We start from the raw sequence: 19,928 nt of genomic DNA on the forward strand, positions 1-19,928 counted from the left end.
GTGGCGTCGTTTCCGCGACGAATATGACGTCAGTGAAACCTTGGTGTATCCCGGCGTTAAACACTTTCCTCTTAAAATATAAAACCCCAAAAACGATCAACCCTAAGTATAACAACGTAGTCTTCAGTTCTAAAGGTTTCTTCCCCGCAAGAAGACGCTGTGTGCTGGGGTGCACACTTTACAGACCACTTGCTTCGTTGTACTGGCGTCATTTCCGTGACAGATATGACGTCGCTCAGATGTTTGTGTATCCCTAAATGAAACACTTTTGTGTTAAAATAAAGGAGGGGGTGTGCAGGTGAATACGAAACTTAACTATCCAACTATTAAGATACGCACCTTTTCCTTCTCTTCCTCCGCATTGTTTGTTTATTATTGTTGTTGTTAATATTGTCACGGGACTTGGCGAACGATCCCCATGGCGCCATGGCCCATTATTAATGACTATGACGACGAACAAGGAGCAGTGTGTGGGCGCAGCCAGCGCGGGTTTTCTCATGGCCGCTTCGTAAACAATGTAAATAGATCGCTCATTATCCTTAACCATGGTTCGTTCCATGTGCTCTGCCGCCATGTCAGAATATTAAAGCTTTCTCTGAATTCTTGTCCAAACTGCTTTCGCAACTTTAAGTTCCCAGATATTTCTATTTGAACTTGTCGTGGGTATTTTTCTTGTATCTGCTATCCTATAAAACGCGTCAGGTGGTGGTGAAGATGAGAAATATTTCTTCCAAGTAAGAGGAGTTTGGTGCTCCGAAGCGGGAGACGCCTTCAGCCCGGGGCTGCTGCGGCAGCTGCCGGACTGCGTGTCCGGTCCACCAACTGTCGCTGCTGTCCTTTCGGTCCAAGCTGGATAGCGTGGTCTCCCACTGCTCGCGGAATGGGCTGCCGATAATGACGCGGCTGGTGTGTTCTGGCAGGCCGAGGTGGTGTAGTTCAGTGTGGGGGTCTGTTTACAGTGTGGAGATGTTAGTGGATTAATGGCGAAATGTAGATATGCAGTAAGGTAAGGGGATGTTACGTATTCGTCTGTGGTTGCTGCCAGACGATCCCGGGTGGGCTTCTGGTGTGGTGGGGGTAAGCCCATTTTGCGAGACGGTGGGGCTGTAGATGTGCATCGCACTGCAATGGGATTGGCGTTGGGTCGCGGGGGAGGAGCTGGTGTGGTGCCCGGAGTGCGCATGCTCGGACTATAGCTGATGCTCGATTATTTCCGTCGAGCCATAGTCTATTTACGGTGACAGTGGATAAATAGGTGGATAGGTTTGTACGTAGTGGCTGACGTCATCACCAGAGCACAATGACAGCTTCTTCGGCCTGGACGATGTTCCTAGTTTTTATGGTCGCGGTGCTAACGATATTGCCTGCGACGTGAATGACATTTATCTCTGCTGCCTGAGGGGGGGGGGGGGGGGGTGTATACTGCGCTGAGTCCGTAAAAACACGTCTGTTCACGCACCAGTCAGTGACGTCTTGTATACGGCTTCACAATGGACAATCATTGTATGGAGGCTTTAAGATTTGATTATTGCTTTCCTACAGCGAACAGGTATTCGCTGTAAGGGGCCTACGAATTCCGTAGGCGCGGAGCTCCCTTTGGCGTTGTAACAGGCCGTGCGGTGCAGGCGCACTGCTCCACTTGGTCTGTTTAGCACGTGGGTTCAGCGTCAGCGAAAGACGGCCGTCTAAGTTGTACGAGCGTTTGGGAAGAGTAAGGTTCGGGCTGTCTCGGGGAACTATGTCTGCATAGAAAAACAACCCGAATGCTGCCTTCTGTTTGCACGAAAAATGTCCAGCTTTCAGGAGGGTTCCCTGTAACCCGTTGGTCCCCGGCTTGGACAGCTGGTATTAGCGGCTGACCGACAGCAGTACCGAGTTGGAATACCAGAGGAAGGTTTTGCGTTTTGTAAGACGATCTTGTGGAAGCGGTAGTGTGTATTGGATTGGGCGAATTTCAGTGTTTACGCAAATACTGAAATTCGGCGCGTCTATATGTCTGTCTGTCACCTGGTTGCTGCAGTCGCCCGAAGAAAGCAAAGAAAATTAACGACCAGAAAAACAAATTCCAGTACAGCCACTGATGGAAACCGAACTCTGGAACTAACCTGAAAAAAGGTGAGTGCTACCCATTCACCCTTGCATGGCCGATGACTTTAGCGCCTTCAGAGGAACGATAGGTGCATGCGTCGAACGTTCGACGTCGAGAACCGCACATAGATGACAACGCCACCCAAGCTGCAGGCCATTGTTTATCCTCACAGCGGTAAAAGAAAGAAAACAGTGCCCGGTATACGCATTCTACAGGAAACTTGGCATGTTACCTTCTAAATATCTGCACGATGCAGATGCCAACCAGGAACAGCTGAAAGTCCGTAGATATGAACCACAGGTGAGTGAAAGATCCCTGGTAAGGAGAAAATAACGCCAAGTGAGAAACAAAACAAAGCAAAGCAAAACAAAACAAAACAAAACAAAACAAAGCAAAACAAAACAAAACAAAACAAAACAAAACAAAACAAAACAATTCGATCGCATGTCCTAACGACAACGATGGTTGAATGCGCAGCCTTCTAGTGATGAATTCTTTGGTTGTCCAATCCGAAACTGCGAGTACGTGCTACTCTGGAGATACGCGCTATAATACTTTTCTAGATTACCCACAGCAGTTCTCGGGTGTGCACTCCGTAGGCCGGACGTTTGTGTTTGGGGTGTATACGGCGCGAATCGGCACCTGCTGCTTGGCGTTCGCTTCGACCATGTCGAAACGGAGCAGTCGGATAGACGGCGGCTTCACAACGCGACGAACCCAGGTTCGATTCCGGCCACGGAAAACGTTTTTTTCTTTCACTTCACCCCCGATCATTCATCATCATTGTCAGAAAAAGTTGGTTTTCCTCTACGGCGTATTGGCGTACATCGCCATCAGTGAGGACAATACAGATTCGCTTAAAAACAAAACAAAACAAAAACTCGACTGCAGGTCGAGCCTCAATATAGGAGTTCACGAAAACGGAAGTATACGGTCGGCTTTACCTGCGCTAAGCGACAGTCGTCATCGGCTCTTTTATAAACCAAGTCTTTTTAGGATAAGTTCTATAAACATGCTGAAGTTACGATCACGAAACGCCTATAAATTAACCTCTCTGCCATCCTCTACAGCTGCGTATAAGTATTATTGGTCAGAATTTAAAGCCGCAGTAAATTAATTTTCCGTTCGTCCGTCCGTCCTCAAACCAGTTCATTTTACCCGATAACGACATTGGCTCTGTATTTTCATTTTTTTGAAATTGCACAAACCAATCGCTAAAATGGCTTAACCCTTTCCTGCCAAACAAAAATATTTTAGAAAAAATGGCCACAAGTAATTAAATTCTGTGCATTTACCCCGTCCTAATGATGCTTCGACAAGTGAAAATGGAAAGCTCAGAGTATTTCACACAGAAAACAAACCCACACAGATGTGGAGGCAGGGCTTCTGTTCGTATGATCTGCGCACAGTAAGAATACCTTAAAAACGGCATCAGGCGCAGAAAACTGCATTTTTGCGGATTATTTAAAAGTTTTATATTGTTTTCAGGAGTACTTATATTATAAATAGGATTTTATGAAAATAAATAATAATGAAGTTTTAATGATGTACTTAATAACTATAATAATTAATATTAGCAAAAGTAATTACGGAACTAGTTCAAGGTTAGGGAGCAAGAAAACATTACCAACGAGCCAGCACAAAACCGCGAATTAATGAGACACCAAGAAAGCAAGAAAAAATTATTTTCCCTAGCTTTATAGCCTCCTCCCTGAAATAAAGTCATTCATTCATTCCTAGCGCTGCAGTGCACGAGCCCGCCAGCCTAACCGCCCAGCAAAATTTCCGTAACGACGAAAGCCCAGCCCACACATATGTGTGGGTGCATTTTTCAAGACTGAAGACGGAACGCACGCGAAGGGAACGGGTGTATTTTTTACCCGATTGGGTTTGTCCAAGTCCTGCAAGCTGTGTTTTACGCTTGTTATTCAGAAAATACGAGAATAGCAAGAAGAAATATCAGTTCTCATCTTGAAGGCGGCTAGCGTGATCGCGCCTGCTGGGGCGCCGTTTTGAATGTGGGATTTCTCGCCCCCTGGTGGCAAAATGAGTGAACTACCGAAACCAATGAACAGGGGGTAAAGCGAGCTCCGATACCGTGGGCGCTGACATGATACAATTTTCATGGTTGCCAGAGCAGTTCTATACAGCCTGCTAAAAAGTTGTTGCGTAATTATTTAACTAAAACTAAAAACTGAAGCAAAATAGTTACAAATAATTGCCTCAGTAATTAAAAATAGCTTTTTGAAAAACTTTTAGTGTAATTAAGCTCTAATTAGTGAACAAAGAGTTAATGTGTAGTTCAGTTCTGGTTTCGATTTTCTTTAAGTGCGCCAGGGAGTGGCGAGGCCCTTGCGCCTGTGTTGCGCAGTGTGCGTGCGCAGTCTCGAGTTCAGGTCTGCGTGCGCGCAAAATGTGCGCAACTGGCACAACTCGGTTGCACGCGCTGAGCAACTGCCTCCCCGGGCGCTTCCGAGGCTGTCATTCGTTGCTTCACGTTAAGCACCTTATCTGTTGCCCTTGAACTGACGCCTGAACAGCGATTCCGATCTGACCTTGACTACCTCAAGTTAACTACAGGCTACGGAGTGGCAGCCAACGATCGTTCCCGTTGGAAAGAGAAATAAAAGCAGCTTTTGCAATCGTTCTGGTTAAGTTGTTTTATTCATGGAACTTTATACAGCTCTCCGTGCTTCGAACTTTCGCGCAAACGTTCGTGAAGGTGCAACGAAAAAATAGGTAACGAAATGCGGTTTCTTACTTAAAGGGACCCATAATTCCTTTTGTACAAGCTACAAAAGGCCTTTATTGTCGCGTAGTACCAATATAGCGATACAATGCCGTTGGAATTATTGATCTACATTCAGTATTAGCTGCGCCAGAAGCAATTAGGTGCACCTCTCCCCCCTTGCCGATCGATTTCTCCTCCCTCTCTGCTTCTTTCAAAGCAGCTGGAAGCACTGGAAATAGCCATGTGACATCGCGACGTTCGACTTCCGTTCTCCGCTAGCTACATTCCTGCTCCTAGGCGCGGGTCAATCGCTGCAGACCTGCCTTTGACTCGAGATCGCGAAGGAAGGAGGAAGAGCAGCCGGAAGCCAATGGCAGTGACGTTCCGGCGACCGACGATCGGCCGAATGGCCGAATCAGGGGGGCACCTCGCCGTTGCGCCAGCCGCGGTCGGCGTTGCGTCAGCCGCGGTCGGCTCGCTGCGGCGGCGCGCTCATGGGCTGAGAAAGGCGATCTTCAAAAATTGTTTACAAATTATCCGTACAACGTATAGGGCTCACAGTTGGCTCAAAAATCCCCCGTTATGTGTTCTACCACCTGAATACATTTCATTGGCACCTTCATAAAGCTTTTCTGGTTCCCTTTAAATCAGTCACAATACGTGAATGTTCTCTCCTCGCACGCTCTGTGCGCAAATTACTGCCCCATTCAGTCCCACAAGCTTTTCCTTCCTTTGAAGTGGTGGAAAGCTGCTAGAACTTGACGAATCCAGAAAGAAAGGAAAACGGGACACGCCGCTGACTGTGTTTCGCATACTCTATTGGCATGCATTCTGCCACTCAGTTGGCCTGCGATCTACCGCGTACTTTTGTTCCTGTGCTTCAAAGGGACCGCGACTGACCGGCAATATCACCGTTGGCCCATGCGATAACGTTTTTTTTTTTTTTTGGTGTCAATAAAAGTATCGCATTCAGCTAAAGCCAGAGTTCACTTCACTTTGTTTGAAAAGCATTGAGCGCCTCTTCAAATGTCACAGAATGGCAACTAAAGCGGCACGGCGCAAAAATGCACGGAGATCATGACGGAGATTCATTTTCTATGCGCCTCAGTACGGATCAGCTGATTCCTTGGCGTCCTCGCGCATGCGATCAGTAGCATTCGAGCTTGCGCGCAGGTGTTGTGTGATCGTTGCCACGTCTTGCTCAAATAGTCTCACTACGTATAAGTCACACACTAAACCGAAAACACGTTGGTTACCTACCCACAGGAGATAAACTACGCAATGCTGTCGACGCCGCCTACACAAAACCCGCCTGGACAGCGAGCCGCCATGTCACAATTAATCCCGGCATTATGGTCCCTAGAAATATGAGCATACCGGCATGCTTCGCTAGCCGGACGCGGAAACGCCTCATTAGCACGTTGCCAGATTAATACTCATCGCTTTCGCCGTTTTTAGTAAGCAAAAGCTCAGCTGGCAACCTTCAAATCGTTGTATCATGTCTGCCACTGTGTGTCGTACGGTTCCAATGCATTGGCTCAGCGGCGCGCTTTCCCTCTAGAGTCAGTATATTATCTCTATGCCAATGAAGTCTCGGAAGCGTTCGCAGAAGCTACACAGGGCTGTGAAACCGAAACCAAAACAGGCGCCACTAAGTAAACGAATTTGTTGACCCACACGTTTGTGTGCACAGAGTTTCATACTAATATATACTAGAGGGAAATCTGGCGCCACTGTCTAGGGGAGCCGCGCTTCGGCGAGCCATGTACCGGGAAGGCACGTTCCACTTGTCCTTGACATGGCTCATGAACAGGCTGAAAAGTCGGCTCTGGCTACAAAAAAGCAACAATAGTAATGCAGAATGTTCATCAAATTTGTTTTGTTACCATAAAATCAGTGTTGTAACGTTCCTCTAAAATAGGAACGAAAGCTCGTTCCTCGTTCCTTCCCAATTTTGAAACGAGTTCCCGTTACAAGTTCCTTTATTGCGAAAGGAACGCGTTCCAGTTCCACTTCGAAAATTGGAACGTGTCGTTACATTAACGTTACAATTAGGTTTTTAAAATAAAATATAGTGTCGGAATATCCTGGGGTGAAATTAAGTGAGAAATTAAAAACTCACATCGAACTACGTATATTATACGAATATTAACACTGCCGGCCGCAGATTATCTGGAGATAAAAATAATCAAGAGAGAATTCCTAGGCGAATTTTTTCAGGGAGCACTGGACAAACTCCAGACGGCTCTAGGAGATTTCGTTGTAGGATGAGGATGTTTCGGTGAGAAAATTTCGGTGTACGGACATATCCGTGTACGGGCGTTTCGGTGCGCAAACCTTTAAACGACCAAATTATCCGGTGCTTGCCTGTTTGCGACAGCCGTTACATTTTTATTTCCGCTTAACATGGGTTATGGACAACAATCTGGAGCAGTGAATTTATTTTTTGATTGATGCCGTGCTTGATCTTTGCCAGGTATTTTTGGAAATTCTACATTTATATATTTTGTTTAATACCTATTCCTGGGGACACCTGTTATGTAGCCGAATGAATTCTTTAGCACACGTTTTTTTTTTCATTTCCGACAGGTAGTTAATTTATATTCGCTCTTTTATAGCTACGACAATTAACCGGTGTTTACGATAGTTCGACGCCTTTTTTGTACTGTTTTTTAAATTACACACCCTCAAGTACATATACATGCACACTCTCAATATGCAAAACATAACAAACATTACCTAGCCCCCCAGAATGCAGAAAACCTTATGAAGGGTATTACGTAGGCTGGGCTGCCTTGCTAAAATGAATTTGCGAACGCTGGTCTAGGATATTGTCGTGGAGGAAGAACGGGCCTTTTTGAAAACAGCCGCAGCTTCTAATGTCCTAAATGTTGATTAAGCGCGTATGGGTTGTGCATACAAATTTCACCCATCCTGTTCGGGAAAACCAACCTTCGTTTTATGTTTACATGCCTATATTAACCACATTTTAATTCGTTGTCCTAGCAACCCCCCCCCCTCCCGCACTTGTACTCTTGAATCTCGACCAGATTTCTTTTTTAGTCATGTTATTTTCGGTTTCCCCTGAAAATCCAACATGCGTGGCGGAGTTCACGGTCTCCGAAGCCTCACCGCAGTGATACAGGAAAAAACTTTACATTCACCAGGAGTTCACGAAACCCTATAATGTGCAACACAAAGCCACCCAAAAAGCCGCTGAGAACACAATGGCCACCATCGTTGGACCCTGCCTCCCCCCTCGAAGAACAAGCTTGCTGGCTACACCCGCCAGCGCGTCGCCGTCATACCGACGGCGCCTCCTCTCCAGCAATCGCCGCTTCGTCGCCTTCAGTCGCCCATTAAGTCACGCATATCATGGACACGCCAGGCATACATCGCTTTCTTTCATTATAAGGAGAGACAAAATTGAATAAGCTGGTGTGACGAGAGCGGCAACAGTCGTCTTCAAGTTTTCGAAGTCCAGTTTACACAATCGTGAAGCACAAGTGACACCGCCCGCTCTCTACCAAGGGGGCTGGTAGCCAGCGGGGCTCAGCCTTCCCCTCCCCTAAGTACGAGATTGATTGAGAAAATAATTATAACGGAATGCACACGCGGTTAATCTACCTCGTTTTTCTGGGTTTTTTTCGCGGATGTTTTGCTGTGGGGGTGGGGGAAGGAGGATGGACTAAAAGCAGCAGTGTCTTGCACCATTCGGTGAAGTGAAAGCAAAGCGCTTTGGTAACAGTTAAAGTAGTAGGGTTGTTGACATGAATGTTAAAATAAAAAAATAGGTTGAACGTATGCAAATTAACAGCGTTAATTTTACCATCTACTACAGAAATTGGGTTTTACGCCGCAATCCTCCGCCAGGGTTTAGCGTTCGTTTCGACGCACGGCGGCGCAAGCACAAGTCTCGAACGTAAAATCATACCAATTCCCGAAATTGCAATATTAAAGCTAAAATGTTCAAAGAATGCCTGGGACATCCCGTGACTCAAAATGCCTGGGCCAAGACGCCGTGCCCCAAAATGTCCGCGCATGAAATGTCCGCACCGAAACGGCCTGCACCTAAATGTCCGACACCGAAATCTCCGGATCCCGTATGAGACAATCTTTCCCCGCCAGGGACCAATTCTATCGGCCAGACGCGCGTCCTGGCCTCTCCAGGAAAACGATGAAAGGTGAAAAGTATCCTCGCGGCTACACTATTCACCCGTCGGACGCCGCGTAACTTCAACCAGCATGAAAGCAAGAACAAGATGCGGCCTGCTGCGTGGTTATTCTTCTGCCTTCGACCTTCGAGGAAGCACTTACGTCTGAAGGGCGGGCAAATTGACCAGCTTATAGGAAGAGAAACGCAGTAGTGACTTGTGGATTTTCGTACTAGAGCCTTGGCATTAAAAACAGCCAAATCCTAGCGATGTAACGGCAGGAACGCCGTTCCTGCCGTTCCTTCAAAAACCTAACGAGTTACCGTTACAGTTCCACCGACCCTTAATGGAACGGTGGCGTTCCTCCGTTCCTCCAAAAAGGAACTAGTTCCAGGAACACCGTTCCTTGTAACGCCGTTCCGTACAACACTGCATAAAATTGAACCTCCAAAAAATTAATTCGTCAGTGATTATGTATAAGCTTCAGGAACGATGAACAAGAAAAAAATGTTAACCTTTTTTGTTGATTTTGGCTTCGAGACAAAAAAGAAGACATATGGCCAGGCCTCTCAAGCTTGGACGTTCCTTGGTTTCCCTATAGGCGGCGTAAAAATCGACACCAACATGGCAACCTACAGCGGCAGCTTTCTTAATCAAGTCCACCAGACGGCGCAACCGAGAGGTTACTTTTGGTAGAGAATACAAAACATTCATTCCATGACTCAGAGAGCCAACAAAGTTCGCTTACAATGTGTTGTTTAAAAAGATTATTAACAAGTTTTTTATCAAACATCTGTTGAGCAAAATGTACGCAACTTTTTACGAACAGCCGACTGGTGAACCACCTCGCTTGTGAATTCGCAACCACAAAGCCAAGCTAAGCCAAGCTGGATTGCGGTTAACTTATTCTCTGTGGTGGTCTTGTCAAATCTAGTTTTCTTGAGTATTTCTGCGCTGTGAACATGCAGTGAGTGTGATACGTGCCACCGGGAAGGCTCAGCGACCCGCGTGAGCCTGTTGGAGCCCGTGTTAGCGGGGCCGCTGTACCGCCGCATCGACTTGTTGTGATGGCGCATCTAGGCCTATAGTCAGGCTGCGACTCCTCTTGCTATTGGCATCACTCTTCGTTTTACGCACTCGCCTCGGTCCAGACCTCGCCAAACGTACGTGTTGCTCCTCACGACGGATGCGCCCGTCTGAGCGTGCTCGCCACTACAAGTCTGTCTCGCGCGCTGTGCACGGAGTTGGTTCCCACCACCTCGCTGAAGCATCGCCCCAAGGTATGCCGCCACATGTGCGCACCCCTTCCTGGCCGCCCGACAGTCACGTTGTGCCTCTTGCTCGCTGGAGACATTGCGATCAATCCCGGCCCCAAGCGCACGTCGTCACGTCCTACTTGCAGCCGCTGCGAAAAGGTTGTGCATGACAACGTCGCCGCTCTCCAATGTGATGGATGCGGAAGGTGGGCACAGCGCACGTGCGAACTGATGACGCTCGCTGTATACCGCCGCCTCTCATCGTCGACTGAGTGCTGGTTGTGTGCCCTTCGTTCGAAATCTTAGCGCAAGTGAACGAGTTGTTATGGCAAAAAAAAAAAAAAAATGTCACGAAAGCGACTGCCCCTGTGAACTTGCAGATGTCAATAAACGATTTGTTCTCACTTGCTGCTCACTGTGGTCTGTGCCAGTCGAGGCCATCTGGTCACCTGGCGTAACATCACTTCACTAGCGCGGCGCAAGTAAACACGCGGCCAGCCAGCAACCAGCAGGAGCAGCGAGCCGGCGGCTGCCGTGCGAGAGCAGCCATGTTATTAAGGAGCTCAAGCGGCCTGTGCAAAAAGCATCCGCCATGTTTACAAAGCCTTGTTTCAGCGGCACCAAGCGGGCTCCCACCGTAGTTCACGACGCCGCCGCTACGATTTTTCTGGCACTACAGGCAAAGCTAGACCTTTGCTTCTCTAAAATCCTCCCTGTTCTGTGATATGGCTAGCTAAGCCAAGTAGGCAAGGAACGTCGCTAGCGGCAATGGCGCCGCCCACGGCGGCCCGCGACTGCAGCGACAGATTTCCCTCTAGTATATATTAGTATGAAACTCGATGTTTGTGTGGGCTGGGCCGTGAAGGGTTAAGCACATACATATACAACAACAGCTTGCGCGGCAGTTACGTTTTTGAATAGGTTTCCCCCTCTCCCCTTTATGACACCGAGAGAGAGAGAGAGAGAGAGAGAGAGAGAGAGCAAATTTTATTTCAACCTCAGGTTCAGGGAAGTGGGGTGGGCAGGCCCAGAGGGCGTCCGCGACCGCCAGGGTTCGCGCCGTGACCAGCTCTTGACTGGCCTCGTCCGAGCGGTGCAACCACTGCTCCCAGAGGTGGGGGGATGAGAGAGCGGGGAAGGGGTCCTTGGGACACTCACATAGCGCATAATAGCGCGTGTCGAGTACCTCGCGCGCAGGACAGGTAGGGTAGGTGAAGAGGTGAAGATGGGAGTGGGTTAGCATGATGCGATAAGGGAAGGTGCCCGTTTGAAGCTGTCGAGCGGCTGCCGGTGAGAGGTTGGGGTGAGGGGGTGGGTACGTCTGGCGGGGGAGGCGGAAGTGGAGGGCAATGTCCCTGAATGTGAGGGTTTGTGGCCTCTCCTGAGGGGTACCGTGTGTAGCCGGAAAAGAAACAGTGGCTCGGTGAGAACACTGAAAGGCGGGCTAGTTGGTGACCATTCATAGCTGTAACTTTTGCGCACACAAAAAACGAGGACTAAACAGAGACACGAAGACCAGCGCAGTCTTCGTGTCTCTGCGCTGGTCTTCGGGTCTCTGTTTAGTCCTCGTTTTTTGTGTGCGCAAAAGTTACAGCTATGCTCGGAGAAAGCTTGCGAGCACGTGCGTTCACCTTCTCATTCGCGCCTACTCCCGTGTGGGCCGAGGTCCACAACAGGGTTACGGTATCGGAGGGGGGGGGGGGGGGGTTAGTTGTGATGATCTTAAGTGCAACCGGGGTTATTGCACCCAAAAGAAAGTGTCAGACAGAACATAGGCTGAGGTCGGGTGATGTGAAATCGCCAGGGCATTAGCTGCCTCCTCCGCTATCGTACGGTGGTCGGTTGGAATGGTGGCTTCGATGGGCGTCGCGGTGCCTACAACCGAAATTACATGTGCTTTGCTGCCATGGTAGGGGGAGGTATCTGTGTATAGTGTGTGTGGGGCTGGGGGATGCATTCGGGAATGTGCCTTCGCCCTAGCCAGGCGACGTCCCGCGTGAAACGTTGGGTGCATATGTCGTGGGAGAGGTTTCATTCACAAGTGTGATCTGATTTAGCGTGGGATCGGGATGGATTTTGTTTGTGTGGTGGTTGGTTTTATTTTCACGCAATGTAGTACAAACTGCCCTGTGGGAGAAGCTGCCAGCCGAGTTTGTTGGGACATATTGTTAGCCTCAATTAGCTCTGAAATGGTGTTGTGCAGACCTAGCTGCTCTAGCCTGTGGTTCGGGGTGTGTGGGGGGAGCAGCACGGTATGTAGATACGCTTTCCTCAGCGAGGCGTTCAATTTCCGAGTGGTAGAGGGGGTAGGAGAAGGTATGATAATTGGTAGAGTGTTCTATTAAGGAAAACGCAGTGGACCAGGCGCAGGCGATCCTGTTCCAAAAGCCCTCTGTTTCTGGTGGAAACCCTACGTATAAGATGTGTGATCTGTGCAACGTGTCTACGCACGTACTGGAAGGTTGGGATAGGTGAGCGGTTGTGTGTGAGTGTCAGCCAGGATCTTGAGCTGCTGAACCACTGGGATGTCATCCCCGTTGACTCAGATTTATAGGCGGGGGGGGGGGGGGTAGGTGAGGGCTTCTTCCCGGGTGGGGTGAAGATGAGCATTGCCGATTTAGTAGGAGAGCAGGTTAGTGCCAGGGGTTGTATGTGTCTTAGCACGGTGTCCAGGCCTCTTTGTAAAGTGTGTTCAATTTGGCCATCTGATCCCCGTGTCACCCAGAGAGCGATATCATTTGCGTACAGCGTGCTGCGCAGGGAGGGAATGGTGAGGAGGGCTTTCGCCAGGGGGATTAGGGTGATGTTAAAAAGCATTGGAGAGAGCACGGCTCCTTGTGGTGTCCCTCTGTCTGTTCGGCATGGAGAGGGGTTATGAGCGCATCGATCCCAGCCCAATCGTGGCCGTGCGACCGCATAGGGAGTTGTAAGTGTACTGATAAAAGTTGAGTCCGAGGTTAAGGTCACAGATAGCTTGTAGAATTCCTTGGTGGGAAACCCTGTCAAAAGCTCTCTGTAAATCCAATGATAGAAGTTTGCTGTTGTCTATCTTTGGTGGGTGTAGATGTAGGTCGCGATGGTATTGCAAGAGAGCATCCTGCGTTGAAAGGTTGGGTCGGAAGCCTAGCATATTAGGGGGGTATCTGGTGTTGTTCTAGGTATCCGTTGACTCTATCTTGCAGTATGTGCTCCAAAAGCTTACTCATGCATGACGTCAACGAGATTGGGCGTAGGTTTTGAAAGGAGAGTTCCTTCCTCGGCTTGGGGATTAGCGTAATGGTCGAGTGCTTCCATTGCTGGGGGAGCGTGTGGTTGAGCCATTGGCCGTTCATATAGGCCAAAAGACTCTCTGCACCTCCATCGTTAAGCTGTCTGAGGATGGAATTGGTGACGCCATCCAAACCTGGCGCAGTGTTGCGCTTTAGGTTTCGTACAGCTTGCTCCAATTCCTGCATGGTTATGGGTGCATCTAGGGTGCCATTGGGTATTCCCATATAGGGTGGGGCGGACTCGCCTTGCGGGAGGGAGGGGGGATGTAGATTGCCCTTAGGTTCCTAAATATCTCGTCCTTTGGTAGGCCCGCATCAGTGATCAGTTTAGTTGTGTTATTGGCTGTTTGTGCCTTCGTGCGGGGTTTTAAAGCTCTTGTGCGTTTCCTCAGAGAATCTGGACTCGACTCCAGCCTGTGACCGCCTCTGACTTTTCTTGTTTTTATGTACCTATGTGTGCGTGTCTGTCTGGTGGAGTTTCTTTCGTTTTTTTCCTTTTCTTATTTGTATTATTCATGTGAGCATATAACCCTCATCATATGTTCACCAACCATCTGAAGTAGCAAGCCCAGCATTATGCAGGGCTGACCTCTTCGGTCTCATTAAAGAATTTTCTCTCATCTCTCTTTGTGTTGGTTGGGTTGAGGAGTGCCTTTAGTATGTGCCAGGCCTTCCGGGTGGACAGTTCGGTGGCGGTCCCACTCGATCGGCCCGCGCTGCCGGTTTTGGACGATGTTTGCGTAGGCGCTGTTGCGCCCCAGTTGGCACCACATTCATGGCTAATGTATCATTAGAAAGCAGAAGTCTTCTAGATTCCGAACTCGCTTACCGGTCTATTCCAGCTAATTTGGCTTTAGAAGGAGAAGCCAATTTGCAAGAGAGAAAAATTGTATTTTTGCTTTTTTTGCTTCGGGCGGTGCAAGAATTTGAGAAAACTATGCGACGTAATTACATGTAGTTTGGTATGTGCATAGAATAGATGTCTATGCAGTTAGTTACGTTGGGAATTTCCGTTTCAGCGAATAGATTTTGTTATACGGCCGTTTGAAAATAGCTAAAATAGCGCAACTTCACTCGCGCTAAACTTTTACATGGATTAATGCAGAGCAATGTGTTTTCGTGTGCGCGTTGCCAGCATATGTATTTGTATACTGCCGAAATTTCGCTGAATTTCGTTCAGCGGTTTTAAAGTTATTTTGGTCTACATATGGCAGTTTACACGTACACATGGGTTTTCTGGTGCAACTTTTCTGCGTTGCTGCTGAAGACGAAGTTTCAATATTTTCACACATCAAACTTGAAGACCTCCTTTACTCATTTACGTTCAATTTTTGCGCTGTGATAAATAGAACACGTATAAACTGTTACTGAAATTGGCTGATTTTCATCACGCCGGCCGAAGCGCTCAAACGCGCCTATTTACGTACACACACGGAACTCCTAAAAGTGCGTTACATGGAATATACGTCGATGTCATATCTTTATAACATTACCAAGTAAATGTACAATTAACCCTTTTTTATTCCTGTAGCGACGATTTTACAGCCATAACAGCGTTGAAGTTTTATGTGGCGCCATCCAGTGTCGAAACTGTAAAGCTACTTTGTTACGTTTCAGCTTTCTGCTACCGATGGCGCGGCCAAACGCACTATTCGAGGGAGCCTCAAGGCGGTACATTCAGGCTCCCCAGACTTTTTGCCTCTTCTTTGTCGTGGTGCCGATACTGCCGATACTCGTTCAGTTTTTGTCGCCACGCCGTGCGGTCTGTGCGAACTTCGGTGGTAGCAAATTTGCTCGGTATCTCTGGGCATTCTGCACCGCCGTTGTCCGGTGGAGTACAGCGGTGCGACGTTTTGTGATCTGCGATGGGTAAAACCCGTAAAACGCCAAAACGTTTGATAAGGCGTAAAAATGCATCACAAAGTCGCCGAGCGCAAGTGAGAGCGGCCGCAGCTTCCTCATGCAAGTAAGGATTTTCTTTTTGTGTTCATTGCACGCAATCTCGCGCTAACGCGCTGCGAGTGTTATTTCTGTTCAGCCTTTGTTGTGTTCTGGCGGAATATGAGGGTCCGCATGAGGGTTCGCATGTGTTGGGGATGTGAAAAAGCGCGCTTAGTTCTTACCACGATTTTGGCCGGCGTGGGGCTGCTAGTTTTACCTTTCAATGGTAAAAGCTCTGGGTGGTTTGTTATTCGGAGCCTAGCCACCGCTTGCTGCCACCGCTTGCACTTTTATTCGCGGCCCCTTCCCATTGCATGTGGCCCGGCCACCAATGCCTGGCCGTAAAAATGCAGAAGGTAGCCATATATGGCTGGCGTCTCGCTGGCGTCGTGAAACCCCCCCCCCCCCCTCCCCCCTACCCGTCGTGAACTAACCGGGCTCGCTCGCCGGCGCGCGCCCCGGCGTGCCCTGAAAACTCTCGTCGCTGCCGTAGCCGTAACATCTAGGCGTCGTGAAATAGCCGCTTGGCTCCTGCCGTACCCGTAAAAGCTACGCGTTGTGAAATAGTCGTACTTACGCCTCTGCTTACGGACGTTGTAGTTGGGTGTTGAAATCTTGCCGAGCTCTGTTTTTTTTTTTTTTTTGCCGCATTTAGAACTTTTGTAATAACTATACTTCACGCCCGCCTTACAACTCAGTTGGCTAGAGCAGTCGATTTTGGTTTTACCCAACCGGCTGAACCGCTACGGCTCACTGAAGCCAAGGCCGACGCAGCCAACGCTAGGGTTACGTCCGATAATCTGTAATTATTATAAGTGACTATGGCTGCACAAAGCTAGTCTGTAAATTTTTTTGTAACCATTTACTTTTGATGAATCAACTTTAACTTTCAAACTTAAAAAAACAAGCGGTTTTGCCTTTGCATAAATATCAAGAAAGACTGTTTTCTGTTCATGTTGCCAAGCAGGCTTGGGGTAGCAGCTTGGAGTTCCTTCCGTACTCAGCTAGAGGTAGTCCGACCATTTATAATTACTAAATAGTGATTACTAATTAACAACGACCCTGGCGGTGTGAGGAAGCGGTGTGTTCGGTTGGATAAAAATCAACAGATTGCTCTCACGGAGAGTTGCGTTCCTCCTGAACAGAACTTTAGTGACAGCTGCCGTTCCGCAACATTAGCATTCCTTATCGTTCCGTCTGGACGGAACGCTAGACAATGCCTTTTTTGTAGTGCTCTTTTGTTCACCTTATCCATAAGCTCCTCCTTTCTTTATCTGGGAACTAGGCGATACAGGTTTTCGGCCCAATTATGGGGTTGCGTCTGGGGTTTTATGTACATTTGCACATTTATATGTTTCCTGACATTTTGTTTTTTCTTGCGATGCATTTTGCTGGTGCACATGTAGTAAAGAGACATTGTGTTTTACAGAAAACGTGCTGAAAATATGCACAAAGCAGTGCCTCTGATGAACACCAACACTGCAACCATCACGGCTGATTCCATCATCACGGCTTTCTCACCCTGTTGTCCCACCCCTGTATTTGATAACCATTATGTTATATTTTTGTCTTTTCAGCTTGCTGTAAGATACAAAGGTCTTTTGCCAGTTTGTGCGCCTCTGTAGGGCTCATGACTTTTGCTTAGTGCAAATAAAGGCCTTTGTTGTTACCCTTGCTTGTTAATTTTTGTTTTGCAAAGTTTTCAGGAAAAGCAGCTGAGTTCGGTATGCCTGGAAACAACATGCAACCGCGAGAGGAACATTTACCAGCCGAAAGCCATTGTCAACGAAACTGGTTCCTATTTCGTGCAAAACCTTCATGTAGTTAGCATGTTCAGTAACCTTGTTCATTTCAAGCAAGTGAAGAAATTTGTGTACCATTGCGCGTTGATTGGCAAGCACATCTTTCTTCTGATGAACTTATTGTAACATTACATAGCCGAGAGTATTTCAAGGGTCAATAAAAGTTCCTTCGCAGCAGCTTTGGTGAATCTCTGCCTCCTGCATCCGAGTATGCCAGCTTTCTTTTTTTTTATTCACATTCCAAGCGCAGCAAAGTTTGTATGGATGCAGCGGCGTTGGAAGTTTTGTCTCCAATAAACAGCTGTGTCAGTGCCTGTACTGTTGCAGTTCGACCTCACGTGTGACCTCAAAACGTGTGACCTCAGTTTGCTGGGAAAGGTGGCATCTAACTTTGTTGGCAGAGCAAAATTATGCAATGATCTTGGCGCTGTAATGACCCCGTTGCTGGACGGAAAATTTTCATTCAACCAAGCACATGCAATATAATTACTGATTAGCTCATTCCTGTCAGATCGAATGCAATCTCTGGAAAATTTGGTGACTGGGTGATGGCACCATAAATAGCCGATGGTGGTGGTCAGTGGCGTAGCCAGAAATTTATTTCGGGGGGGGGGGTTGCGCCCCAACCCTAATGCGTGTATATATATATATATATATATATATATATATATATATATATATATATATATATATATACATATATAATTGGTAGTTTTTACAGGACAACATTCAACATTACATTTTAACACATTTGAAAGACAAGAAAACATCCAGCATTAAAAATTTCTGGGGGTTTGAACCCCCCAAACCTCCCCCCCCCCCCTGGCCAAGAGAGAAACTACATAGTGCAAGCAGGCCAAACAAACGCAGAAAGGCTTTAGTTGATGGTGTCGCGTGTTTCGATCTTTTTTTTTTATATGTATAATAATTCTGAGCAGCATGTTCTGGCGTCGACAGAGAAGCCAACATTGCCGCCGTGCATACGTCGAGGGTGTTGTTGATGAATGAGCAAGTGGAAAACCGCCGTGGAAAACAACCCCCATACAACCTAACAGCAGCGTATATTTACCTTCCCCCCGCCAAATAAAAATAAAACAAGAAAACATCGTCGCGTGTCGCCAAGAGTCCGACCCTCAATCTTGGCCAATTCGTTTCACCCGGCGTGACCAAAGCTAGCGTTTTGGCAGAACTCTTTACTCAGACGGCGCTATTGTTCTCTACATCTGGAAGCAAGTTAGTTCGCTCCTCCAGCACCAACATCCTGTTGAAAGGTTAGGATAAGTGGAACCAGAAGCAAGGGAGAGGAACACAAGAACAAGAGGGATAGCCAGCTGCCTTTGGAAGTTCAGCCTGACACAGGTGTAGGGCAGCGACAGCACCGTGAATAGAGATTTCACTGGTAAAAAAAGAAAAGACAGGTGGCCTCACAAAAATAATAATCATAATAAATCTATAACATGGAAGCGTGTGGACCGAAAACCCGTGACATGCTGAGGTGCAAAGTGATGAACAGAGGTAAAAACGAAGCAACCTGCCGTATAGTGACTTACTGTGAACAGAACAAAAAACGCCATGAACGAGAACGAAATCAACGGAAACGCGAAGAACAGAATCAAAGGATTTGTGGAGACAAATTTATACCCATCACAAAAATATAAATGGCACCGAATAGTCCGTACACGGAAGTGTCCGGGTCCCGCGTAATTAGTTGCCTGAGAAACCTCCGCCACATGGAGCCCAGGGTCGTCCTGATGATCGGCACCAACGACCTGCGTCTGGTATGCACAACAGATGCAATTCTGCCTCTGAGCTAAGGGTATGCTCAGAATTTCTGCATCAACACTGCCATTTTCATTCTTCTTTTTTTTTCACAGGCCAGAACCATGGACGACGCGTACCAATTGATTGCGGATTTGGAGGTCGTATTGGCGCTGTTACTCGGACGCGGATGTGGTGTTGTCGTGATGACGCTGCCGCCGGTGGCCCGCGCTGCGCGGTCCAGCTCCCACTGGCGAATTCTGAATGCCGTGAACGCGTGGATCCTCGGGCTGACTATGGGTACTATGTCTCTCTTTACGACAGTTTGCGGCAGAGAATGACCTGTTCGTTGCGCTACTTTCACGCAGACGGAGTTGTTGCTCTTGAAATCCATCGCCTCTTTGTGCTGGGCAGACGTCGTGTCCGCTATTGCCTGTACGAGCGGTAAGTTGTCCCGGCTACATTGGTTGTAGTGTAATCAACACTGACACATTTACAGGCGGATGGGGTCGGACCGGCGGCTGGACATGGTGCACTGGAACGAAGAGGCGATGGGTCGTGTGACGATGGCGCTGAGGGACGTGATCGGCGCCTGAACACACCCTCCTCCTCTTCTCAGAAAAAAAAAAAAAAACGGATAAGTATCAGTTGCACTGCTTTCAAAAGAACTCGATTATTTCGCAATCTGTTCATACGTAATTTCACACCGACCATACAATTAGGACTCAATTTCCGTTGCAAAAGCACGTAGACTCGAAATTTGTTTGTTTATTTTATCCTTTACCTAGTGATTTTTTTTCAATTTCACTTCTATGTCCTTTTTCCCCTTCAGGTATGCATAAACTTCCTTAGTACGTAGAAAACATATTTTTATAGCTGAACTAAGTGTCCTGACCGCCATTTCACCATTTCGTTTTGCTGGCCGCAT

The 19,928-nt window shown here is 47.8% G+C and overlaps 1 protein-coding gene across 1 annotated transcript; it reads left to right on the forward strand.

Annotated features, from left to right (window-relative positions):
- The first annotated feature begins 18,122 nt into the window (after positions 1–18,122).
- LOC144172678 (uncharacterized) lies at positions 18,123–19,596 on the forward strand. The gene is made up of 3 exons (XM_077701314.1): positions 18,123–19,300; positions 19,369–19,444; positions 19,500–19,596. Exons 1-3 carry the CDS (start codon positions 19,126–19,128, stop codon positions 19,594–19,596), a joined length of 348 nt encoding a protein of 115 aa, XP_077557440.1. The 5' UTR covers positions 18,123–19,125.
- Positions 19,597–19,928: the final 332 nt, after the last annotated feature.

This window comes from Haemaphysalis longicornis, unplaced genomic scaffold (genome assembly GCF_048455015.1).
Source record: "Haemaphysalis longicornis isolate Haplotype H1 unplaced genomic scaffold, Haemaphysalis longicornis Haplotype H1 scaffold_25, whole genome shotgun sequence".
Taxonomy (NCBI): domain Eukaryota; kingdom Metazoa; phylum Arthropoda; class Arachnida; order Ixodida; family Ixodidae; genus Haemaphysalis; species Haemaphysalis longicornis.